Source organism: Artemia franciscana, chromosome 2, assembly GCF_032884065.1.
Source record: "Artemia franciscana chromosome 2, ASM3288406v1, whole genome shotgun sequence".
Classification (NCBI taxonomy): Eukaryota; Metazoa; Arthropoda; class Branchiopoda; order Anostraca; family Artemiidae; genus Artemia; species Artemia franciscana.
In genome coordinates, this window is record NC_088864.1 from 3,531,160 (window position 1) to 3,558,232 (window position 27,073).

Sequence of the window (27,073 nt, forward strand, 5' to 3'; positions counted from 1 at the left end):
CAATAAATAAAAAATTTAGATACTTTCTTAAATGTAAACAGAAATAAATAGAAGCATTTTCATTTATAACGTTGAATTGTTAAAACTTGGGAGTTGTCTTTCAGGTAATGAAAAAAAGGAACGAGACGACTGGATGAGGTTAAGAAAAAAAAACAGAATATGAGACATAAACATCAATTAATTAATAATTCCTGGGAATTGTTGTTGTTCGCTGATTCAACAGAATTATATCACAAAAATAGATAAGAAAAGAAAGAAAGAGATAAGATAAGAAAGAGATAAGAAAAGAAGAGAAAGAGATAAGAGATAAGAAAAGATTACCCTCCACAGAGTTGCTTCGTCGAAACCCCCAACAGGCATCTTTTCCTCAATATCTGGTATTAAACCTCGAAGTAAGTCTAAGGGACGTTTGCCTTCTGACATTTGTTCGTGCAGCTGAAAGTAAACCAAATTCAAAGATACATAAGAATAAACAAAACAGAATTTTGCAGAAACAAAATTCTCTGAACTGAAAAGAACCAATGTGAATTACTTTTTAATGTGACCATAGATAAAAAGACAAAATGAGGAGAGACAAAATTCAGAAGACCCAATCCCAGTTTTACAAAGTAATCTTAAAGAATGTTTTCCTGTTTCTTTTGAAAAAACATAGATTGTGAAGCTTTAGTGACTACTATTAACATTTTTTTATGATCGTTTTCTCTTTCATATTTTGCAAAGGCATATCTACTTTTATAACTGGTTGTGTTGGTGCCTTCCCGCCAGCCAGCCAATAGCTAATCTGAAAACTATTACGTGGTGTACATAACCGGTGATAGGTTCTCCGAAAAGCGGGGATTTTTGTATAGAGCCTGTATACATTCGATAGATTTTATTAAAAACAAATGGTTTAAAAAATTGATGGATAAGGAAAAAATGTGCCAATTTTTTCTTTTTCAAGCCTGTCATTGGACATGTTCTTTGACTAATCTCCTATAAACCTGAGGTGTGAGTTGGAGTTACAGGAAATGAGCGAGGAAAGAAGGAGTGTACCTTTGTCAGAACTCTTTCTTTTAACCTCTTGTATATAAATTACAAATACTTTCTTTTGTGTCTCAATAGAATGAAATGCAAAATGCAACTAACTTACGACAAAGACTAGGAAAACAAAATATATTATGGAGGGATCAATACAGTCAATACAATCTACTACCAACTGCAGCAATAAAAAAAAAAAAAAAAAAAAAAGTAAAAAGGCAATTACGAATAGTAGTAACTAAAATGATATAAATGTCGTTTAGTCCTTAATTAGATCAGAACAGTTTCAAAAACTTATAAAGGTTCAGTAAATTTGTAATGCAGTAAATAAATGAATTGCAATGAAAACACACTTTTTTAATAGATAAGAGGTTGATTTACGCAAGAAGGATGGGAGGGGGCAGCCTTTATTATTTAATTTTAATGAAAAGGGATATATTCGAAGGTACGTATTTTCATCTTATTTTTATTTGCCGAAATTTTCTCCACTAGACGGGTTGTTTCGACCGCAATGTCTAGTACAGTTCGTCACTTTTCTTCTTTTCTTTCCTGAACTTCTCAAAGTTCACACAGGGTTTCCCTAAATCAAGATTCTTTAAGCGAGTCTAAGCGTCTCAACTGTGCTAAGTGCAGTGAAAATTGGCGAAGACTATAGGTTCAATATTGATTCTTGGCAAAAAAAAAAAGAAAAATTGCAAACTTACAACGTGAAAGTGAGTATTTGAGCAATTGACATGAACAAAAAGATCTTATTTTTCCACTCAATAAATCTATAAATTTTAGTAAGACCTCTCACTGAAAAATTGGTGGGACCATGCCAGGAATCACTAAACTAGTCTATACGTCTGAGTTGCACTAAGAACACTGAACCGCCAATAGAAAATGTAAAATGTTGTATTTTACTATAATTTATAATAAAGAACCTTGAATGAAAACATTTACATACACGAGAGTAGTTTTTTTCAGCATCCAATTGGCTCTCAGCCTCCGAAGATGGACATGAAGAAATTATTTTATTATTAAAAAAAAATTGAATCAAGGTTGTTTGTCTGCATAGCCACGCTGGGAATGGAGGTATTACCATATTTGTGTGCAAATTTCGTAATACTTTCTTCATAAGATGGGTCTGTCTTTGATTTAAAGAGATGTGACAACTTCTTTAGACTCCTTTTCAGCATGGAAGAGCTACCCCAGGCTACCTCTTCAGCTCAGGAAAGAGATGGTTATCACTCTTCATTTAGTCAGGACTATAAGGTGGGTTTTCAAAAATATCCCATTCAAATTGTGAAGGAGCGGTTAGATTGCACGAGTAATGTCAGGACGGTGACACAAGAAGCAGCTTCAAAATTTTACATTGCTGAACGTTTGTTTAAACTTATGGATCAGTTTGCGGAATTTCTTTGCATTCATTATTGCGTATGCATTTTTGAATACCCACTATAATTTCAACTTAGCGCCAAGTGACATCTATCTTTTTCCTGAATTGAGGAAGTGGCTTGAGGACAGCACTTCTATAGCAACGAGGAGTACAAAGAAACCGTCACAACTCTTTTCAAATAATTTGCAATGTCATTTTATGAAAAAAGTATGACGAAGCCTGTTGACAGAAATGAAAAATGCCTCAATCGCCAAGGCGATTATGTAGAGAAGTAACCCTGATTGTAGATCACTTTTGGTAATGAAATTATTTCTTATATTCACCCCTCTTTCTTTTATAGTCATCCAAGGTTGAAGAAAAAATCCTAGTATAAACACAGTGTATTTAACAAGCTTTTTTCTAGGTATTTGCTATCTTTTAGAACACTTTGACCCTTTTTCTAATGATTTCCGAACAAAGAAGAACGTGGATATTCACTAACCTCTCTCTTTCTTCTGGTATTTTCCCTCATTCATTTAAAGTTGCTACTGTTCTACCTTTGCATAAAAAAGGTGATTCGTCTCTAATTTCAAACGACAGACCTATTTCTCTTCTTCCCGTCATCTCAAAGGTTGTTGAAAAAGTAGTGTATCGTCGACTCTCTTCATTTGTGTTTAGTACTAATTCGACTGATGGAAATTCTCTCATCACTAACCATCAGTATGGTTTTCGTCCCTCATTCTCTACCTTACATGCACTTACTGATGCTACAGAGTTTGTGCGCGTTAATCTGGACAAGGGCTTGTGTGTTTTGGGTCTATTTCTTGACTTTTCAAAGACCTTTGATATGGTTGACCACAATGTTCTTCTGTCTAAACTATCCTTATTTGGTGTGCATGGAGTCCCACTAGATTGGTTTAGGTCCTACCTTTCAGATAGATCTCAGTATGTTTTGGTTAACCGTACTTCTTCCACTACTTTGCCTGTATTGAAAGGTGTCCCACAAGGCTCTGTGCTTGGACCACTTTTGTTTCTAATCTACATTAATGATCTTGTTGATGGTCTTCATCCCCATATTCACCCTGTTTTTTTTGGTGATGACAGTAATTTTTTCATTGCTGCGGTGGACCTGCCATCTGCCACTTCTATAGCTCAAGGTCTTCTTGATAAAGTAAAGGATTGGTGCTGGTCAAATGATATGGCTCTTAACAGCCGAAAGAGTGCCATTGTCAACTTTAGGACCCCTTACCGCATGAGAGACGTACGGGAGCCAATCACCCTGACTTTTGGGATGATATTATACCACAAGCTACTATGGTGAAACTTCTTGGTGTGTATCTTGACTGTTTTCTTTCTTTTAAACCGCATATAACTCACACCCGTTCCTTAATACTCCGCCAGTCTTCATTGTTGCACCGGATTAATTCATTTCCTCCTCCTGATATTATGGTTTCTCTTTATCATGCTTTTATTCATCCTTACCTTTCTTATTGCTGCTCTGTCTGGGGCAATACTGTCAAAGAGCCCAAAATAGGGCAGTGAAGGCTACTTTTCTTCTCCCTCGGCTTTACCCTTCCTCTGATCTTTATAATGATACTGGAATAGCTCCGCTGGATCATATTATAGGTAAAAATACTCTTTATTTAGCGCATTCTGCTTTTCTAGGTACTCTTCCACCGACCCTGCAGCAGTTTTTCTCAAGGACAGGCTCAGGTAGGTACTTTTCTTCTTTGCGTAATTCTTCTCGACGTTTTATTTTACCAAAACGATCCTCTACAGCAGCTCAGAGGTCTCCTGTATATCAGTCAATTCTATTATGGAACTCCATCCCTTTGGATGTCCCTCTTTTTCTTTCTGCAAATGCATTATTTCGTCGGGTCTTTCCAGTTAAATAATTTTTGTCTCTCTTTTAATTCTATCCCAATTTGTATGTCACTTCTCTTCTTTTAAAATCTTGTCTTGTTCCAGTGTTTTTTTTTTTTTTTTTTTTTTTTGTATATATTTTATAAGTGTTTTTTTTTTTTTTTTGTCTGTGGCCCATTACAAGCATAGCTTCTTGGGCCTATTAATTGATTTACTTTTGTAATAGTTTTCTTTAGTATTAATAAATTGATTGATTGATTGATTATTGATGAACAAACAGATTCCTGTACATAGAAGAATAGATTATCATCGGGATTGCATAAAAAAAACCTTCCAGGATACTTGTACCCACTAACGTTTCTTATCCCCCCCCCCCAAAAGACACAAAGATACCACTTTAGGGTCGAGCCTTTGTGATAATAAGCAATGAGCAAGTAAATCCAATTCGGCGAATAACTGCCAATGACTGGGAGTTAGACATCAGTTTCAAAATAGACCTCTGATACCTCTGAGGTATTGGTTAATTCTACTTTCATTATAGTAGAGGGTGGAAAAATAATCTTATTATAGGGATATTATGGGGATACTATTATAGGGATATTATTATATAAGGAATCTTATTATAGACGTTATAGGGATGAGTATTTTTTTTATTCGGTTTTTACTTTTCAAAACATATAAAATACTTTCATGTTATTCTTAAAGGAAAATGAACAAGAGGCTTTTAATATTTATCTTATCATCGGTTCATTCTTAATCTAATACGATTTCTTCAATTATTAGCAATGAGGAGAAAAGATTAAAGGCAGAATATTGCTTACTTTTTAGAAATCATGCACTTTTTGCTCTGTCTTCTGTTCACCGTATTTGTAGCTAAACTATTAAAGTTAAAAAAAAAATTCTCCAAAAATATTTTAAAACAACGAGAAAAAAGTCATGATGACCCCAAAAATACGCAATTAAAAAAAAATACACAATCATAATACGAGATGATCATTGTGAAGGCTGAAAGACAGAGTCTTGCATTTGCAGGTCCAAAGGCCCGGACACCTTCGCTGGGAGGTGAAAACCCGAGCTAGCATCTAGAGCGAACAAAAACCGCCGAGACCAGGTTTTTGTTAGTCAGTATATAATGGGAAACGGATAGAAATAGAAAAAGCCTAGAACAACAAGATGTATCTAAGAAACATGAATAACTTTCTATGTAACAAAACTATAAAATACAACAAAAACATGCTTATTTTTTCCTTTCTATTAGCTTACTATTATGTTTTCCTTACTAGCATAATTTTTCCTTACCTACTTCTTCATTTATACTTTTTACTTACTATTGTTCCTTACCTTTTCTTACTATTATATTATTGCTTACAGGGTAGAATTTTTACACAATAAAACAATAGCCAAGCATCATCTCTGCCGTGAATGTACTAATAATGCTAAAAGCACGAGATATTTAAAATTCAATAATGATTTTTTTAGACATGCTGACAGTACCAAATATTGATATCAGGACAGAAAATTCATTTCGAGTTTTTTTTTTTTTTTTTCTTGAAAATTTTTTGAATAATTTCGGTTAGGATTTTACAGAATAAAATAGTAGCATGCATCATCTCTGCTATGAATGTCACTAGTAATACTAAAGGCACGACTGTTATGAATTCAAGTTTTATAAGACACGTTGACTGTAGTAAATACTAATATCAGGACACAACTTTTCCCATTTTTATCCCGAGTTTAATTTTTACATGTTGAGAGTATAATTCTATTTGAATATGAACACACACTGATGTGTAGTTCTGTTTTTCTTAAACACTATTCTGTTTTTTCTAACACCCGACCATTTTTTTTTATGGTTCTAAAACCATTTTTTGGTTTTTATTTTTTTGTTATGGTTAACTGTTCGTCTACTATTTAATTGTTCTTACTAAGGATCATTACTCATTATTAATTTGAAAAAAAAAATTCCACAAGACAAGCTTTTCAAAGAAAAGTAAAGAGCTCCATTAAGCCAAGAATGAGCAAAAACAAAGTCAAATAATCCTCCAAGCGTAAAACTACCACAAATCACTATTAATAAATACATGAAACTAAAAAGGAACATGAATTACAATAAATAGCCAAGTCAATCTCAAAAGGAGCAAAAATTAACATGAGTAGGGCTGATAACCCCTCTCAAGACTAGAACATATTTTGAGCTTTACTGAAAAAAAAGACCTTGGATTGTCAGTCAAATTAACATACACTGACATTTCTTCGTTAAGGTTTTGATAATTTTTACTTATGAAAGTTAGAAAGGTGAAAACGTTTCAAACATTTTTTGTTTTCAGTAAGAAAATCAATGTTACTATGTTAAATAAATTCTTGGTACTATGTTACTATGTTTCTTTTTTATTTGTTACTATGATGTTACTAATTTTGTAGTTTTCTGTTGTTCTGTCTGTTCTTCCTTCATTTTATTTGTTACTATTCAATCATTACTGTTACTATTTGATTGTTTTTCCTAAAAACAACCTGAATAAATTACTTATTTTTCAGACAACTTGTTATTCCAGATTACTCATTATCTATGATTAAAACAGTCTTATTAAACTATTTAACTGTCATATGCGTTATGTATATTTATTTGTTCTGTTTTAATCATTACAATATTGTTTTTACTTTGTTGTTAATATGCATGTTGCTACTGTTTCATATCGTTCCTTTCCTTTTAATTTGTTACAATTTAATTCTATTCACATGGAGTATCCTAAATCAAATTAAAGTATAGGCTCTTGAAACCCAAGCGATCAATGGAGAAAAATATCACACTGAGAAGATATTTATAGCCATCATCTTATTGGCAAAAGGCCTTATAAAAGAAGAATCCTTAGTACGGCTCAACTGCTTTTTTCGATGGTCTTTATTTGTACTTAAGAAAAGTCTAAATTTGAAACAGAGAAAAAGTATAATGGTTAAAAACTATTTACCCAGGCCAATGATTCAGAGTTTGGGTACCAGTCGTGATTCGAAAGATCAGAAAACCCACTAATTGATGATATGTCACTACAAGATGATATATCGTCCTCCTCAATCCTAGAAAATTCGTTAAGATTAATACTAAAACAATAAAAAAAAAACAATTGTCATATTATTATGACAATTACCCAGGCCAACTACTTACCCTTACTAAAAATATTTACCCAGGACAATGATTCAGAGTTCGGGTACCAGTCGTGATTCGAAAGATCGGACAACCCAGTAATTGATGATATGTCACTACAAGATGATATATCGTCCTCCTCAATCCTAGAAAATTCGTTAAGATTAATACTAAAATAATTTAAATAAATCCAATTGTCGTATTATTATGACAATTACCCAAGTCAACTGTTTACCCTTACCAAAACTATTTACCCAGGCCAATGATTCAGAGTTCGGGTACCAGTCGTGATTCGAAAGATCGGACAACCCAGTAATTGATGATATGTCACTACAAGATAATATTTCGTCCTCCTTAATCCTAGAAAATTCGTTAAGATTAATACTAAAACAATTTAAAAAAAAAACTGTCAAATTATTATGACAATTACCCAGGCCAACAATTTACCCTTACTAAAAACATTTACCCAGGCCAATTATTCAGAAAACCCACTAATTGATGATATGTCACTACAAGCTGATACCATCCTCTCAAAATCTGGCCTATTTATACTTATGTATGGTTGCATAAGAGGAATAATAGCCGTAGTTTAAAATATTTGATTTTTGACGGAGCCTACAGCTATTGGAAGCTCTAATTTAGCGATAAAAATACCGCTACCTGGGCACTACACACTGGTGGTTAATGTTGTACTATTTTCAAATATAAAGGTTAACTTTTCAACAAGCCTTATCTTAAGCCGTATCTTTAGCGTCTCAGAAACAGCTCTTTAGATTGACCCTCCTCTGAGTAAACGGGTGTAAAACATGTCTGGGGAATTACATTTTATATGGCCTAAAATCTACATTTTGGGAAAAAGCATACCGGTGTATGTTGATATAAATACTATAAGCTTGTCACATCGTTACGATTAGGTGGACACGCTGGAAAATACTCTCTTTCGTCCTCCCTTATTTAAAGCTTCTGCCTTGGCCATCTCCCAAGAATTTATTAGAAATCTTAGCAATTTTGTATAGATGGAAGCCATAGATGGGGCCAAGATTAATCTTGGGGATACAGCCTTTTACTGACCCTTCATGAAGGCTATTAGAAATATTTAGGGATACAGTTCTTATCAATCCAGAGGATAAGTCTATGTCATAATACTTATCTTTCACAACACATATAGTGAGCCTGATTGAATAACTAATATAAAGTCAAACAAATATAAAAAGCCAGCAATGCTAGTAATCTTCCGTACATCAAACACTAAGGTTTTTATAAGAAAAAAATAAGAATAAATATGATTCATCTTTGAGGAGTATGTAGAAAACTAAATGGGGTTGTTGGTTGTTCCAACATGTCATAAAATGAATTTCATAACACTTCCAATTTTACCATTTCAGTGTAATTTTTGATGATCTAAACTGACTAAAATTAACAGAAAGACGACTAAATAATGTCAATGGCCTAAATAATGACTCTTTGCTTTCAGTCAATAGGTGAAACAATTTGAATAATAGGTGAATCCATTTCATTACAGAACTATTTCATTTTCGGCTCAATAGATTTGTCGAGTTCAAATTGGATGAGTCTTTTTTGTAGGGCAGATTCAAAAGAATGTCACTGAAGTCAACATCCAGGCCAAGGAGAGAAGTCACTCCCTCTTCATTGGGCTTAGTTCAAACCTAAAAACCGAGATATACGATCCCATTTATGAGCATAAAGCAACAGAAAGAGAATCGAATGTTTTATTCCGAATACTATAGCGCTACCTATTTTATCTGTTAGATTTAAGAATTTTCTTCCTTTAAAACAATTATTTTATTTTATAAGTAATCTTTGTAGAAGATATATTTTCTAAACTAAACATCATAATTACAAAAAAGAAATACTATTTGATTTCCCATTCAACACTCTTTTCAAACATAATAGGTGCTACCATGACAACTGCCCCTTCCTCCTCAATGTCTGAACATAGCCAAGGCTAAATGCAGAAGTTTGCTGATTCCGTTGGATTATAGTATTTCCTATACTTATTTATTCTCAACAGTTCGTCCGTCGTACCTACTACATTCAACAATAAAAGAAACAAAAACCAAGCACAGAACAAAGTGAACAAATCCTGGTGTATAGCCAAGGACTATATCCAGGAGCTGGAGGAGGGCTGCCAGACAATTGTCAAGGAAGCGCCTACTCAATCTGAAAAAGTGCTGAGCGAGGAATCGAATGATATTTCTCTTTTGTTGTTATAGCAACCAGTTCAGAAAAGGAATCTTGTACCATAATTTTTCTCCTCATATTGGCTAAACAGACTAGTTTTTTTTTTATCAGTGAAAAAAAAAAAAAGAAAATAACTATCTTGTTACGGATTAAACTCGGTATACAGGCATAACGAAGAGTTTGCTCACTCAACTTTAAAAAAAACTTTCATTCCCTCATGTTCCCTCAAATGGTCATTCAAAAAAATAGCTTTTATTTGGTATTTTACTTTCGTTTCTAGGTGCAATAAAAGCTGAGATACAGCAGTTTAACCATAGACCAGTCGGCGTAAATCGGGCAGTTTGGGTCGATGTTGAATGACCCATATCTCGGACACCGGTCAAGCAAAAAACCTAAGATTTTGGTTTTGGGAGTTTCTCACAGGGGTCTATCACTGTGCCAAATTTCATCAAAATCGAAGACGATGATGCAGGGTCACTGTGCTGAACTGACACGGAATGCCCCTATATATATATATATATATATATATATATATATATATATATATATATATATATATATATATATATATATATATATATATATATATATATATATGAACTTGCATTAAAATGTGAAAATTAAAACTAAAAATGTTTTTAAAAAACTTTTCTATTTTTTATTTGTCTTGGAAAAATTTCCCTATTGATTCTAAGTTGTACTTGTTTGATATGGAAAGGCAGTGTGGTCTCTTTACCGCTATTTACGAAAACACTAATGATGCGGATTCGGCAAATTCCGGTAGCATAAGGTGACCCCATTTCTTAGCTTTGGTTCAGAACTGAATAAACTTGATTAAAAAGAGCTTAATGTGTGCAAGATATATAAATATAAGTTTTTGGTCTTTCCTTCTTTATTAATAATATATTTATAAATGTATTTTAATAATATATAAATATAAGATGTATAAATATAAGGTCAAAATATAAGCTTTTGGTTTTTCCTTCTTTATTTTGGAGCATGTGCTTACAATGACTTTAACTTAGCTCTATACCTTTCTTTAGATACATCTGTGTAGAGATTGTACAGGGTATATATTTTAGACCCATAAGATAGCAACCAAGCTGTTAAATTCCCTTCAGCAATTGGTATAAAATGCTTCGTAAACTAGAAGTATCAATGAGCCGTCTCTTCCTTGGTGGTTCTAATATGTTGTCCACCAGTTATCAAAAGTTCGTATGCCGAGATGCTTAAAGGGTCACGGAAGCCAATTTGGGTTTTAACACTGTTGGAAACTAAAAGCAGTGAAATTTTTAATCCAATACACAGTAGCAGATTTTAATAAATGGTTCCTTAGAAATTTCCACCAGAACATTTTTTTCGTGGGCTCTGCAGCGGCTCATTAATGTATACTATGGTATTGTGTAGCACGGGCTATATGCACGTGTTTAATTGCGCTACAATTATTAGAATGGATTACTGTGAAGAAAAAGCATAGTAAGATACTTCAAATAATAGATTAAGCTTGTTTAGCAAGTATTTAACATTACATTTTGTCCCCTAAAACAGTTTATGCTTCTACATTATGTATTTTATTACTGGTCTGATATTACCATTTTATGTCAGTGACCAAGAAAATGGCACTGGCCTTAGAGAGAAATTTATAGCCCAAAAGCTTAATCACTTCATTTTGTTTATCAGTTGCCAAAACTTCAAAAGATATATACGTAGATACATTCAAACATCAACCGAGCACTTACTACCGCTTATGGTAACACCAAAATACCTTCATAGAGCCTCTAAAACGAGCAAGAGAGAGCTGCATTCCCTATACGCCTCACAACCAGGGCACGACCGATATGGATTTTTGGGGTCCGATACTGATATATCGGTATCGTACCGATACGATACCGATGCAATTTACCGATAAATTCCCCCTCTGGTAAAAAACCTTACATAAAGTTTGAGCCCCCCATTCTCTGCCCATATTCACACGTTTCTCCCTTGTGTATTGCACACCAAAGAACAGTCTCAATAATTCACAGTGGATTCCAAGAATTAGGCCCTTTACAAGAATTGTTTGATTTTCTTTACCTTTCCTGATCAGCAGCTTCTGAGTACACAAACGGAATGGTATGCAGAAGTGACAAATAAGAGAAAAATTGTCAAAGAAGTCGGTTTAGTTACATAAAAGAAACACGCGAAAATCTGATTGAAAGGAGCGTAAGATATTTATTGAAAATGATTATTCACAACCCAAATTTAAATAGCTGGACTTTGAATTTTAAACATTAGCATATTAATGTGAAAAATTTACTTTGCATTAACGATATGGTCTTTACTAACGAATCCATGCTAGACAACTGGATACAAAAGTGCAGATAGAGTTTTAAGTTTGGATAAGCGATTTAAAGAATATGTCAACAAAATAGTCCAGCATGCTGACACACAAGCGAAATTTCCAAGATAAATAGGTAAATTTTCCAAGGTTTTGTCACGCGGTGGCGAAACCTTGGAACTCCTTCCTCTCAACACCTTACAACACTCCCTCTCCCTCTTAGCTGCGGCCCTGACTGAATATCACGGTGATCTTTCACCCACGTGAGTGAAAATTCATTAAACAGAAACGTATGGTCAATTGTATTCCTTTTAGTCGTTTTGGTAGAAGATGTACGTTCTTGAAGTCACCGTACATTTAAAACGTTGCTGCACAATTGAAAAAAAATATAGTTTGGCAGCATTTGACACATCTCTGCTGCCCTCTCCACCATGGTCAGACTTAGCTGGTGGCCCCACCACCAAAGACTGGACAAGCAAAAACCAGATCTACGTTGCATGGGCAACGTGAGGTCTTTTGCGGCAACCTTTGTTCGGCTTCACCGAGTAAAGTGTTGCGACAGCAACGCTTTGGTTTTGTTTCCTCGCTTCGATTAAACGCTGAAGTTGTTAATCTGTACGGGTCTTAAAATAAATCCTAGGTACACCAACTCGCAAAAGTTGCGAACGCCTCATTGCAACTAGCAAGAGTTGCAAGCCCATCATCGCTGAAGATAATTGTAGCCTAACAGCCGATTATTACTTACAAGTCCCCTACATGTCTTACCACTGGAACCAAATTGGTCTTGCCATCAAATACACCGGAAACAAATAATAGGTACACCAACTAGCAAAAGTTGCGAACCCCTCATTGCCAAATATGATTATGAGCTACCAGCCGACTGTTGCTCAAAACTCCCCTACATGTCTCACAATTGTTATCGGCCTATTTTTGGTTTCAGTGTGTACCTTACTACTGAAGTTGTCAAGCCCTTTAACTTTCAAACTGGTATATCTCAAGAAGGAATTTTTCTACCAAAAAATGGATGACATACACTTGGATCAGCTCATCAAAAGCTATCGACTGCCGCCGAAAAAAAAAGAAATCAATCTGTCTTAGTTCAAAAGTTGACTTTTTCGCCGTAGGCCAAGTTTCTAGCGTCGTCATTTAGAAAGGAGCAAAGGATAAACTCTAATTCCTTTAGCAATGAGAGAACTTTTAAAGTTTAAGAGGCACATCTGATATAAATTCTGTAACGGCCTATTTTTGGTTTCAGTATGTACCTTAATACTGAAGTTATCAACCCTTTTAAGCTTTCAAACTGGTATATCTCATGAAGGAATTTTCTACCAAAAAATGGATGACATATACTTTGATCGGCTCATCAAGAGCTATGAATTGCCGTCGAAAAAAAAACAATCTGTCTCAGTTCAAAAGTTGACTTTTTTGCCGTAGGCCAAGTTTCTAACAGCATTACATAGAAAGAAGCAAAGGATAAACTCCAATTTCTTGGGCAATGAGAGAACTTTTAAAGTTTAAGAAGCACATCAGATACCATTCCTCTACCGCAATCCCAAGTACGAAAAACCGAATGATAAACTCAGCTAAAATCACAGAAACACAATCAAACACACAAGCAAAAACCATCCTTGTTGGCCAAAGGTAAGCGTTCTACAAAGCTTTCTAAAATGCAAAGTCGTATTCATTAATCCGGCCTAAGGTCCACACTTTCCATAAAAACTGCAGATATTAGACCCTTGCCATTTTCTAAGAATAAGCTGAAATCGAGGTGCTAGGAACAAAAGAAAAAAAAATAGGACAAAACCGAAGTGTTGCTCTCGCACCACAATTACATGAGGATATCTGGTGCCCTCTTCTGGACAAGTTGCGCAAAAAAAATACAGCTGATATATTTTTCCGATATCCAATAATAACACTGGCCCTCATATCGACCCGATAAGAACGGTAGGGCCTTACCTTGAAGTGCGAATTTTGATAGCTCTAAGAATTTTGCAAAAAAAGTCGACCCAAAAAAAATAGTTAGTGCCAAAAAAGGCAGAGGTCCTTGCCAAAATATCTCAAGATATTTTTTTGTTTGTTTTTAGCACTGAGAACTGCTTGGCGGATGTCCTTGCCGAAATATCTGCTTTTGTCTTTTCATTCAATTTTTTGTTTTGGCTGAAAATCGCCTTCGTTTCCGAAGTGCGATTATGTAAGACGTATCTACAAAACTAGCGCAAATGAATTGACTCGTGGTAATTTCCAGTATCTGTAGAATTCTAAAAACTAGCACTTTATTGAAAACTAATTTTGCGTGAGTTTTTCTGCAAAATTCAATCGAATTTTGAGTGCTTTTTGTACTGGCTTATAAAAATTGACAGATAATCTAAAGAAGCTTGAATATTTTCAAGACAGGGTTTGTGAAGTTAGTTACTATTAAGATTTAAGGTCATGCAATCCTTGTTAATTTGATTTCGATAAATACATCGTTGAACTTCGTTCACTTTAGTTTATTTATCTATAGTTATTGGCATAAGAAAATTTATCAAATTTTGTAAAAATCGCTTGTGGATGAATGGTCATGCATGCTTCTTATTTTTTCATTTATTTATTTTTTCTTTTACCAAGTGATGATTGTCAGAGCAATCACAGATTATCAGAAAATGGTTTATTAAATAAAACCTTAAAAAAAAAAAAAAAAAAAAAAAAAAAATTAATACCAAAACCAAGTTCTGACTTCTGACATTTCGTCCTGCAAAGCAACAATTTTGGCCCAAACAGAACCAAATGCTATTATTTAGAAAAATTGGATAGAGAATTGGCTCTATTTAAAGGATATTTATACAGCCTCCCATCTCAAAGATCATTTAGACGTATAGTATAAAATTTGTCCCTAAAAACGAACCATACTGTAAACCATTTATCCAGTAAGACTAATGGCTTTAAAGCATTGGATAATCATAGAACAGTTTCTCGAGTGAAGGCCATCAAATTTATTCAAGGATCAAGGAGTGGCAGTGTCTAAGGGCTTGTATAGTCATTTCTTGTATCATTAGAAGCGTTTTCAAAGAACACATGTCTAAATGAGCCTGTGTTATTCAAAGTATATGTATCTAAAAGTTAAACTTTAGCATAAAGTTTTAAAATAAAACTTGATATACTATTATAAAGAGGAACATAAATTAAAAAGCAGATCATTTCTCCTTTTTCTTAAAGAAATGACAGTAGAGAACAACACCAAAAGTTAAAATAAATATAAGTTATTTTGTATACAACAAGGGCTATCCCTCCACAATATGCTCTTCCCTTTAGGTTTTACTTTCCTAAAAAATGATGAAAAAACAACCATTTTTTAGGAAAGTAAAACCTAATTTCATGATCCTGACCCTAAAATCATGACCCTTCAGCCAGGAAGTGCGAGGGGGTACTTGGGGACCCGCCATACTGTACTTTTGAACACCCTTCATGATTACCTTCCCCAGATTGCTCCTGGTACCCATTTAGAGCTGGATCGACTCCGACAGAGCTTACACAGTCACGCCACTGACCTCCATTTTAAACCAAGAAACCAACAATACTAGGATTTGAACCTCTGTCCTTATAGATAGGAGTTTGAGGGGACACCAGTCTAGCGTCTGGCAATAGAACTCAGTTTTATGTTTCTCCAGAATACTGTTCAGAATACAACGCAACTGTTTTACCTCATATTCTGTGCCTGGCACCATTTTGGAAACTATTCTCGAAGGCTGAACTGTCTAAAATCCGTGCGCTTTTCTTCCGTTTTGCTAAATACCTCCTACGTTTTCCTCCCCGGTACAGAAACTCAATCCTCATTAAAAAGTATCACATAACCGACCCTCATGTTGCAGTTGAAAATTTAATCAAAAGACACAATATTAAAATAGTAAATCACGATTGGTATAATCTCCTTTTACAATAGATCTGTTTTCGTTTTATTCATTTTAGTGCTATTTTGTTTGCCCTTTCATTAGTTGAGTCTCTTTCTAGTTATGTCTCTTCTGATATGTTCTTATATATTTTCTTATATTTATATGTTCGTGCTCCGTCTTTTTCATTTTGTATATTTGATGGGTTTTCAAATAAATAAATAATAAATAAATGCTTTAAGAATGGAAAGGCTTATTAACAAATGTTTCCCTTAAGGATAAAAATTGTTTAGTTCAAATGCATTGAGTGGCAATCAATGAATACAGATTATAATGATTGGTTTCATTGAAACACTAATAAAGATTGTTGTCCAAATAAGAGTGACATCATAACTCAGAACAAACATAAACTACCCTGTATATGAGGAGGACTGCTGCCTTTGGACCCCTACTATTTACTAAAAAGCTTGGCATATTTCCAAAGCTTCAAGAATAAATGCACTATATGACAAGTAAGAATAAATAAAATGTTCACAGTGCACTGAGAATGGAAGGGCTTATCTATTTACCTTACTATGAACAGTAAAACCTTCCACTCAAAGCTTTCAAACAGCAATCACAAAAAAAATCCCTTTCAATCACCAGCTGTGTATACTAGCATAAGGATAAATACCCTCCAGAGACATTTATAGCACGTAGGACGAATTGACGTATTAATTAATGAGTCTTTCCTACAGGGATAGGTAGCAAGCCTTGCAGGAGCTGGAATCAGACCCTGGGCCCTATATTACCAAGCAGAGTGTTAGTCTGTTGCACTACCACAGGTTACTCACTATATTAGTTGCACTCTATATGCTTCCAGTTTAGACCTAGTATAAAGGGTAGGGCGTAATTGATGTATCAATTAATGAGTCTTTCCTACAGGGATAGGTAGCAAGCCTTGCAGGAGCTGGAATCAGACCCTGGGCCCTATATTACCAAGCAGAGTGTTAGTCTGTTGCACTACCACAGGTTACTCACCATATTAGTTGCACTCTATATGCTTCCAGTTTAGACCTAGTATAAAGGGTAGGGGCGTAATTGACGTATCAATTAATGAGTCTTTCCTACAGGGATAGGTAGCAAGCCTTTCAGGAGTTGGAATCAGACCCTGGGCCCTATATTACCAAGCAGAGTGTTAGTCTGTTGCACTACCACAGGTTACTCACTATATAAGTTGCACTCTATATGCTTCCTGTTTAGACCTAGTATAAAGGGTAGGGGCTACCCCACTCATGTACTGAAGAATTTGTGCTTGTTTTGAGTATTTTATGCAGATTTTTTGTTTAATTAAACTTCTAGTTCTAGAATGATATTAATTCTTAATGTATTACTCTGTGAAGTTGAAACTGGCTATTAACTATGCTATGAATGACAGAGCAAAAAAAAACTTTGATTGTGGTAACACTGGAAAGTACTGGCTTCAAACCCTGTTAAGGGTTACTACCAAATTTGCTGAGGATAAGTATATGATTATTGGCTACTCTTTAACTTCTGAAGCAGCGTTATCACTAGGAAATTCTTTTTTTATTTGACTATCCTCTCATATAAATTTTTAAGTATCTAAAAGCCAAGACTTTCAGAAAAGAGACCAGTAGCCTACTAAAACCAAATCAGAGGAACGTTAATGTCTATTTAATTTTTAACTGTTTTGTGAAAAAGAAATAAAATAATTCAGCATAGATACAATACGAAACCAGTTTAAAAAACTCAAGTGATTTCATAAAATCTTCATCACTAAAAATCCAAGTAACAAAAATTTACTCTTGTTCAATTAATTGATCCAATGGCTCTTCAGGAGATAGTAGCTCTATTTGTTGATTTGCTTCTTGAATGGAGTTTTCCTCTGGATATGACTCATCAAGCTTTATAGTTTTTGAACGTGGTTCATTTACATCATTATTCATTTTCCATTAGTCCTTACCATGTAGTGCAACCCTATTGACGCCTAGAATTACAAAAGAACATATTTATCACTGTTAAGTTTCCATAAGCTATTAGAAAATTGTCACCTAACAACTAGACAGCAAAAAAGCCTAAAGGTAGTAAATAGAGTTAAAAACTTGAAAATACCTTCCCCATACATAATTAAGCAAGTCTCTGTAAAATTAAGCAAGCCTCCTGAAACTTTTGTTTCAGCATTGGCTGAGCATACTTCCTTCAACCCATATCATTATGTAAAATTTTATGATGCCAGGGCCATTTCTAATTATAGAGGTTATATTCAATGGGCAAGGGAGGCTACTGAAATTAAAAAATATATCTTTGCAAATGTTTCAATAAAAAAGGATACAGGAAATATAAATACTGATTCGATTTATAATATTCTTCTGAAAAAATGAACTAGCTGTTAAAAAGGGTATTAAGATTTTACAAAATCACATAGGGATGAGAATAAATACAAAACTGTATCAGTAGCAATCTAGGATTCATCAAGGCAAGACCTAGCTTGTGACTGTGAGAGTTTAATAACTGCATCTGGATTTTTCACAATATTTGCGCTGTTTGTTATGGGGCCCCTTAGATTTTTATATGAAGAAAGGGGCCCATGCCTGTAAGTCCCTTTGAAATGTCATTTTGCTAATTTGATTTACGAAAGCAAATTTTTACTGCATAATTAACAATGTCGGTCACAAAAAAGCATTTCGACGAGCGTACGGATGACTTAAAGCAAATGGTCGAAAATCTTCGTAAAGAGAATTCAGCTCTGAAACAAGAGAATTCTGATTTGAAAAATGCAATTATAGCGGTTAAAGAACGGTGTTTGAGTACGGAATTGTACATAAAACGCAAAAATCTGCTGATCCACTGAATTCCTAATAAGGATAGTGAGAATATTGAAGAGACAGTCCACGACTTTTTATCAGGAATGCCAGTACAAAACTCGGAGGATATAAAATTCATGGCAATGTTTAGAATTAGAAACAAGACCAAGCGCCCTTCCTGCTCGAGCTCTCGCCCCGTTTCGGACCCTATTTTTGTCTCTGTTCTGAATCTTAGGCATAAAGATAGTATCATGGCTTGTGTTGGTAGCCTAAAAGGCACAGGAAAGAGCATCAGCAATGACCTACCATTTGAACTTGCAAAGTGTTGAAAAGAACTTTCGAGTACAGCTTACAAGCTTCAAAATTCCAAAGTAACCACTGAGAAAGTATCTCAAACTAAAGTCATGTAACAGGGTACTAAACTATGGCTAGAAACAAAAAAAACTTCTAGCTCAAACTGGGTTAAGTTCAGTGATGCATGCCATGACCTCCTTGCCTTGGTTTTATCCGCAGTTATTAGTGATGGTGCTTCTGACGTGTGACATAAACTATCGAGCATTTTCGCCTCAGTAAAGTGAGGGGATGCAATTTTGCTGCTCATTTTTTGCAACGTCCGTATCTGTGTGTGTTTTTTTAGTTATTGTCTTATTTTTCCTTTTCTCTGTTTACTATATTATTTACTCCTTTCTTGCTTTCTTTTGCAATGTGCGTATCTATGTTTTTTTTATTTATTTTCTTATATTTCTCTCTTTCCATGTTATTTACTCTTTTCTTTACTTTTCTACTTGTAAATATTTTTCCATTCCAGAGCAAAAATTCAAGTTCATGCCTTTGCCTTATGAATTTGCTGTCATTAGGATGTCTGCGTTGCCTGTGTTCACTTGACTACAGCGTGGTCTCTATTCATCACCTATATTGGTAAGTAGTAATGTATGAAATTGAGTTTTCATCAAGGACTGACGCTAATCTCACAAAAAGGAGATTAGATGAATATGAAAGTCGTAGAGTAAATTTAATGAAATTTTGAATAACCCAATAGGAAGAACACCAATATGAATTTTGATGAAAATTTAGATAATATGATTGATAGTGATTTTGTGGAGGAGTTTGGGCTTGGTGGGAGGATGTCCTCCAGGTTATGCATTTGAATGCTCAAGGGCTGAATTCTTCCCTGGATGATATACAGCTTATATGTAAGAATTCTCGCCCTGGAATTATTGGTTTATGTGATACTTTTTCAAATGAAAAGAACTGGCTACTTATGGATATACCTGGATATAATTCAATATTTCCAAATAGAAAGATAGCAAAAAAGGGGGGGGGGCTAAGATTTTATGTATTGAGTAATCTGGCAGTTGTAAGAAGAGATGATCTGTCTATAAACACTGAATGGGTATTTGGATCTCTGTTCATAGAATTGGCTACTAGCTCCAATGAAAAGATAATAATTGGCAAAATATACGGATCTCCAAGCAGATCAATGAAACAATTTATGGAAATATTAGAGATTGTTCTTGGGAAAGTATTGTCTGAAAAGGCAGAAATGATTTTAATGGGTGATTTTAACGTTGACATGATGGATATGTCATTGAGTCAGGCTTGTGATATACTGGCACTAGTAATCTCATCTGGGTTAACTCCCTGTATAAATATCCCTACACGAATTTCGAACCAATCTGCAACCTTAATTGACAATGTGTTCTCATCTATACATTCTGTAAAAAATAAAGTGCTACTATCAGATACATCGGATCATTTCCCAGTAGGAGTTTTACTTCCACTCCCCCGGCTTGCCCGCCGAATAGCCCCTGATAATAAACCAAAATTCTGATATACACCAGCAAACATTGAAAAGCTCAAAGATGATTTATTCACTACGTCATGGGAGTTTACAATACCTGAGAGGGTGAGCTTAGAAAATTATAATAAGGTATTTGATTTTTTTTTTACAAAACAGTAAAGAAGAAACTTATCCACCATTGCCAAACACCCCAACCAAGTCTTTCTAAGAGATTAACACCCATAGCCCCATGGACTACAGCTGGAATACTGAAGTCAATAAAGAGGAAACAGAACCTTTGGAAAGAGTATAGGAACAGACCAAGTGATGCTAAATTAGAGGCTTTTAAACTATACTGGAAGATGCTTAAAACTCTGATTCGAAAAGCTAAAATTACATATTTTTCCCAAAGGTTTGCAGATTGCAGCAAAAATATTAAGAAAACTTGGGATGTAATTAAGGAAGTTATGCAACCATCAGCAAGACCTAGAGAGCTCCCTAAATCACTTAATGTTCAGAATCAGCTTTTCTTGGATGAAGACCAAGTGCAACATCAGATGAATAAATTTTTTGCTGAGGTTGGGAAAACAATGGCATTAGGTGTGGTTCCTTCTTCAAGTTCTAGATCTTGGAAGCAGTTCCTTGGTCCTTCCTGTGCAAAGTCGATGGTTCTTGAGTCAGTTATGGAGCAGGAACAGGATAACAATAATTTCGTCATTGAAAAATTCTTCATCTGGATTTGACCAAATTCCTGCCAAATTAATCAAACAGATTCTTCCCTCAATTATTACACCACTGTGCCACTTGGTTAACCAGTCATTCAAGCTCGGAATATTCCCTCAGCATCTCAAGTTGGCACAAGTGATAGCACTATTTAAAGGAGGTGACCAGGAGGACCCAGAGAACTATAGGCCTATATCTCTTCTGTCTGTTTTTTCTAAAATATTTGAAAAGGCTATGCTAAAGCATTTGCTGAGTTTCTTAGATGCGAAGAAGTTTTTTCATCAGCACTGATTTGGTTTTCAGGAGAAGTGCTCAACAGAACATGCATGTAATATGCTTCTTCATTTTGTATGACAGTCTTTAGACTTTGGCCTTATCCCCACGGCAATATTCCTTGATGTGAAGAAAGCTTTTGACAGCCTCACACATGAGATACTTATTGGTAAGTTGTCACATCAAGGCATTCATGGAGAAGCTCTGTCCTGGTTTTCTTCATTCCTAACTGGCCAATCCATTGCAGTTGAAGCTTCTGATGAGCATATTCCAGTTGAATATGGAGTGCCACAAGGCTCAGTTCTTGGGCCATCCCTTTTCCTCATATATGTCAACAACCTCTATTGACTATTTAGCAACCCACGATCTAATTTCTGTTGTCATTTGTGCCAGAAAGGAGATGCTGTGGTCGGAGCCTTGGATATGCCTGGTCAACATGAAGAACTCTTTGCATTCGCCAACAACACCACACTGGGGGCTGCAGCACCTGATGAATCATCTCTTATCCTCAAGCCACAATTGATGACAGAAAATATATATCATTGGTTTGATGCAAATTTGTTAGCTTTGAATGTAAAAAAATTGTTTCTTCTTATATTCTCCCACATAGGCAAATGCTGCAGACAGACTTGAGTGACAGAGCTTAAAACATTTAAGGGATCCATATCCCGCCCAGCTGACTGGTTTATTCGATTCCTTGGGATACTTCTGGATGAAAATCTATCTTTCAAACAGCATATTGAGTCAATGAGATTAAAGGTTTCTTGAGGCCTTGGAATTATTTGGAAGCTGAAGTGAGTCTTTCCTTTCTCTATCCTTCATCTATTATACTTCTCTTTTATTTACCCTTATTTATGCTACTGCTCGTCAGTGTGGATGCCAACATTTCCATCTGTACTTACATCTTTACATAATCTCCAACTGAAACCAGCAAAAGTTCTTATGTCTACCACCCATATTTCTGTTGAACTTCTGAAGATTAAAGATATTCATACATTACACCTCTCTTTCATTGCATTTCGGTATTTCTGTGGAGATCTTCCATCAAGTTTTTCTGGGCTTTTTGAAATTGTTCAAAATGTCAGTCCTTATGAAACTAGAAACAAGGATGATGTGCTAGTGCCATCCACCCCTGCAGTGCACTCGGACTTTGGTCTGATAGTCGCTGTTGGATGTGTCTGGAATTCCATTCCTGTTGGGATTTGATGGTCCTGTACCATAGGCTCCTTCAAGAAATGGTTGAAGAATTTTTTAATTAAAAAAAAATAAATTAAATTATAATATTGATCAGTTATTTATGTTGTTTAGTTATCAAGATTTAATTTATTTAATTAATTATTTAGATTGAATTTAATTATTTAGATTTGGGTGGTATGAGTGTTGGATCCTTGATGTATATATATATATTTTTTTTTTTATTTTTTTTTTTTGTAAGTAGGTGGTGTGGAGACTGGTTGTACTCAGGTGAGGATTGGTGAGTAGACTCTAAATATATTTTAAGTTTGAATGTATTTAATAGTTATTGAGCCCGTTGGGATATTTTTGTTCATAAATGGATGAATATTGATAATAAAAGGAACTTGAACTTGAAGACCAAGAAGAGATGCATCAGTGATAGCAAACAGGATTATTTCACAATAGATTAATTAATGTTATTAACATTTTATATAACTTCTATCCATTTGCTTTGGTGTTTTCATTGAAGTAACTCTATTAGTAACAGTGACCCAAGCAGTCTGTTATGATAATTGTAGCTTAATATTGGTGGTGTTTTTTATGTGTTTTTAGTTTATTCTAGTATTTCAATCTTTGTTTCTTTTATGCTGAAAATGATTTGTTTTTAAACTGGCAAAATATCTGCATTGTTTTGTGTTTTTTCTTTTTGCTACTGGCTAAAGTCCCATTTTTTCTATTTTCTTCATAGAGTTTTTTCTCTCTTTGTTTCTTTTTCAGTACATAATTAGGGCCATACACAAATTTTTGATAGTTTCATTGGTAAGAAACTGATAAAGGTATTAAGTTGAAATTTCAGGGGATGTTGAGGGGTGTTTATGAATTAATATGGATGGCTCCATAATTATACTAAACATGAGGGGTTTAGAGCCAGCAAAATAGCTTGGGTCAAACAACAGGCATGAATAGGGTCACCACTGGACAGCTTTTCTCAAACCTATAGTCCTAGTAAAGCTTCCTTTGACCACAAGTGACATACATAACTGTGATGAAACTTCCATGACCACAGTCCATGTTCCTCCTAAGGTGTTCTAAGCACTTGGACAACAACAATTTCAGAAAACTCTACAAGGGGATTGTCAGACCTATAAATGAGTATAGGAGCATGATTGGGACCCACCATAAAACAGACTTGGCTGCCCTGGAAAAAGTCCAAAGACATGCCACCAAACTTCTTCCTTGTTTTAAAAGACCTATACTATGAAGAAAAACTATTCAAACTGAACATACCCATCCTGAAATACAGACAAACAAGAGGAGACCAGATACAGTTGTACAAAGTAAGCCTAGCCTGAAGAAACTGTATTTCTAGAAGTACTTTCACCTTGCAAAAATAAATACCACAAGAGGATACCATGAAAAATTATTCAAACCTGTAACAGTAAAAAGGTCAAGGGCCTATTTTTGGAGTGTCTAAGCAGTTGCTGACCAGAACCCACTCCCAGGAATACCTGTGAAACCTAAAAACTATCAATCAATGCTTTGAGGTGGAGGTATCCTCATTTCAACAAAAAAGGTTGGAGTTAAGCAACTAAACCAAAAGATATTGCTGATATGCTGAATGATAACTTCAATACCAATTTCTTGACCAAGTTATTGCCTAATCTACCACCTATAATTCTTACAACTATGTCTCCCTTAGTAATAACTAGCCTACTGGAAACAGGGAACATTCTCACAAGGGTCAAGAAGCTTGATGAGAATAAAGCTGCCTGCAATCTTACAAGAAAAAAACAAGATCTTATTGTTAAGCTATCCTAGAAGACACTGCATTCAAAAGTCCTCCCAAGAAACTAGAAACTAGCCCTTTTTAAGAAGGAATGAAAAGGTGGCCTTATCATTTCATCTTGCTTAAGAGAGATTTTGGTAAAATTCTAGTTAATTGACTTCTTGCTATCTCAGAAAGGGTTTGGGTTAGGAAAATGAAACTTTCAGAGATGAATCTACAGACTAAAGTATGTCCTGGGAAGGTATTTTGAAGCAACTACCTCCACCCTTTCTCTCTCCAGAGGGCCCTGACCTTGGATGACCTTTAAAAATATGCATGTTGTGAAAGTGAAACCTTGCAAAATAGATCTTCTGCTTAATTGAAGTACAACAAAATTGTTTTCAGCTTCATAACTTTGCTTATATCCATTGTATAAGGTTTTAAAGATATGCAAATACATTTCCTAAATTTTGAAAAAAACATTGATATGGCTCAAAATTCTACTCAAATAACAGGAATTGTATTTTCAGAACTAAAGGCAGAGAAAAGAAACTAGTAACTGAAAATTAAGGTAAAAGGTTGTTTTGTCAAAATTTCAATAGGGGTAGATCTGTCATGTAGGTAAATTCAGGGCCCTCTAGAGGGAGAAGGAGTGGAGGTGGGCACTTTAAAATACTTTCCCAAGGCATACTCTAGCCTGTAGACCTATCCATGAAAGTTTAATTCTCCTAACCTAAACCCTTTCCAAGATAGCAAGAAGTCAATTAACTAGAATTTTACCAAGATTTTTAGTTGGACTTGTAACTGGCCATGTGTATCCCTCAGAGATCTGATGATAGCCATATTCACTTCTCTTTTAGTGCCCCTTAAAAACATAAGGGGGTAGGTCAGAGAGTTAATGGTGTGGTAAACTTCATGAATCACCAAGGTGAATAAACTACCTGTAGGCTACAAGAGGCATCAAACAGAGCTTTAGCAACAACTATAAGAGCATTTTTTTGCAGGGTTGAAACAGGAGAGATACATTGGGTGAATAGATGGGAAATAGGCTATAATGTGGACTCAATATGTTTACATTTGTGGTTGGGGTAAAGTAAACCAGGACTACATGCAAAATGTGTAAGCTATGATTAGGCTATTCTCCATATTATGAACTTTGAATTTTTGTTACATGTTTCCTTCTCTAAGTTATACCTTATCTAACCTGCCCTGGTTATTAGGGTATGGCTGACATTAATTTTAGGTTGAATAGGTTGCCTTTTATTTATCCTAGCCTATTTTGGTTAGGCCCTAAGCTATCTGACCTAATATAGTAAGCTCTAAAAAGTCTATTTTGCCCTTTTTATAATACTGACGCTTAATACTTGCTTATAAGACTAACTTGGTTTTCTGAACAAGACTTTTAGCCAATTTATAGTCCAATACTCCTGAATTTTTTCAAAATGACGTCTTTAGTTATGTTCTAGTACTTCAATGAATACTGCACACCAGTGTTGCGGTTGCCATTCTCTTCGCTAAAATAATTATCCTCTGGTGGACATGTTTCTTTCAGGTAAGAAGCAGAATATATTTCAGTTCCAGGATTTTCTCCCTTTTCAAAATCTTTTAGTAAGGTTAAATAAACTTACTCGTAGGCTTGACCAGAACCTTTTCTTTTAATTGTTAGAAGTCTTTTAATTACCTATTTAGTTTCAGTTTCCTTCCTAGGCTATCTGCTTGACCAGGCCTGATTTGGGGAATTGCTTTAGGCTAGGTAAATTCCCTGAGTAGAGTAGCCAAGGCTTAGTCACAAACTGCCTAATCTATATGAACGTTTTTAAATGAAAATAGTTCTTTGGTAAATATTGACTAGTCCTTCAATTGAGCTACAAAAAATTGTGGCAAATTTATAGCAAACCATATAACTGGCTTTCATATAAAGTGAATATACCACTCGATGCCTTTTTTATGCTCTTTACTAATATAATATTTGCTTCTACCTTAAATTGATATTTAAGCACTTTTTTAGCTCTTGAAAATGATGAATTTTCAAAAATTATGACAGTTCGTATAACTAACTTACCAATAAAGCAAACATACCACTTGATGCCTTTATTTATGTTCTTTACAAATATAATAATTGCTTCTACCACAAATTCAAATTTAAGCACTTTTTAAGCTCTTAAAAATGACAAATTTTAAATTAAAATGCAAGTTATCCATTGTTTTCTGACAAAATAATAGTGTGCTGTGCTGTTTTTGACTAAATAATACTAAATTTTCTCAGTGTAAAGAAGCAAATACCATAATATTGGTAAAATTAATTTATCCAAATTAATATTGGAAAATCAGTGCTTGTGTATTATATGACATTAAAAGAATGAATTTATAATGAAACAGTAAGTTTGACATCAATGTATTAGAGTTTGAGACAAATGTTTTTAGCCTTTTTTATACCCCATATTTAGGTACTTTTAAGAGCTCAAAAAGTGCTTAAATCTGAATTTGAGGTAGAAGTGCTTATTATATTTGTAAATAGCATAAAAAAGGCATCAAGTGGTATATTCACTTTATTCAAAAGCCAGTTATATTGTTTGCTATAATTTTACTAAGTTTTGAAAAAAAAACAATGATAAAGCTTTAATTCTTCTCAAATAAGACAAATTAAATTTTAAAACTAAAGTCAGAGAGAAAGAAACTAATAAATGAAAATGAGGATAAATTGCTGTCAATCTAAATTTCAGTAAGTAGCCTATAGATCTGTCAAGTATCATAGGCAAATTTGTAACTCTTAGAAACCAGAAGAGGGTTA

At 34.5% G+C, this 27,073-nt stretch overlaps 2 protein-coding genes across 10 annotated transcripts in view; one reads left to right on the top strand and one right to left on the bottom strand.

Moving 5' to 3' along the window:
* Positions 1-25,787, bottom strand: part of LOC136036072 (NAD-dependent protein deacetylase sirtuin-1-like) — a 73,858-nt gene extending 48,071 nt beyond the window's left edge. Inside the window, exons 1-4 of one of the 2 annotated variants that reach the window (XM_065718037.1) lie at positions 25,664-25,787; positions 17,565-17,748; positions 7,204-7,309; positions 322-435 (exon numbers count right to left, since the gene is read on the bottom strand). In XM_065718037.1, coding sequence (XP_065574109.1) covers positions 322-435; positions 7,204-7,309; positions 17,565-17,707 — 363 coding nt within the window. In that variant the 5' untranslated portion in view covers positions 17,708-17,748; positions 25,664-25,787. Of the gene's footprint in view, positions 1-321; positions 436-7,203; positions 7,310-17,564; positions 17,749-25,650 lie in introns of both variants that reach the window. The other variant, XM_065718047.1, reaches the window with a different exon arrangement.
* Positions 25,788-25,833: 46 nt separating this feature from the next.
* Positions 25,834-27,073, top strand: part of LOC136036080 (choline/ethanolaminephosphotransferase 1-like) — a 78,305-nt gene continuing 77,065 nt past the window's right edge. For 3 of the 8 annotated variants that reach the window (XM_065718109.1, XM_065718101.1, XM_065718084.1), the window contains exon 1: positions 25,839-25,890. The gene's annotated coding sequence lies outside the window, so the exon portion shown is untranslated. Of the gene's footprint in view, positions 25,896-26,731; positions 26,772-27,073 lie in introns of those variants that run through there. The other 5 variants (XM_065718077.1, XM_065718092.1, XM_065718060.1 and 2 more) reach the window with 4 other exon arrangements.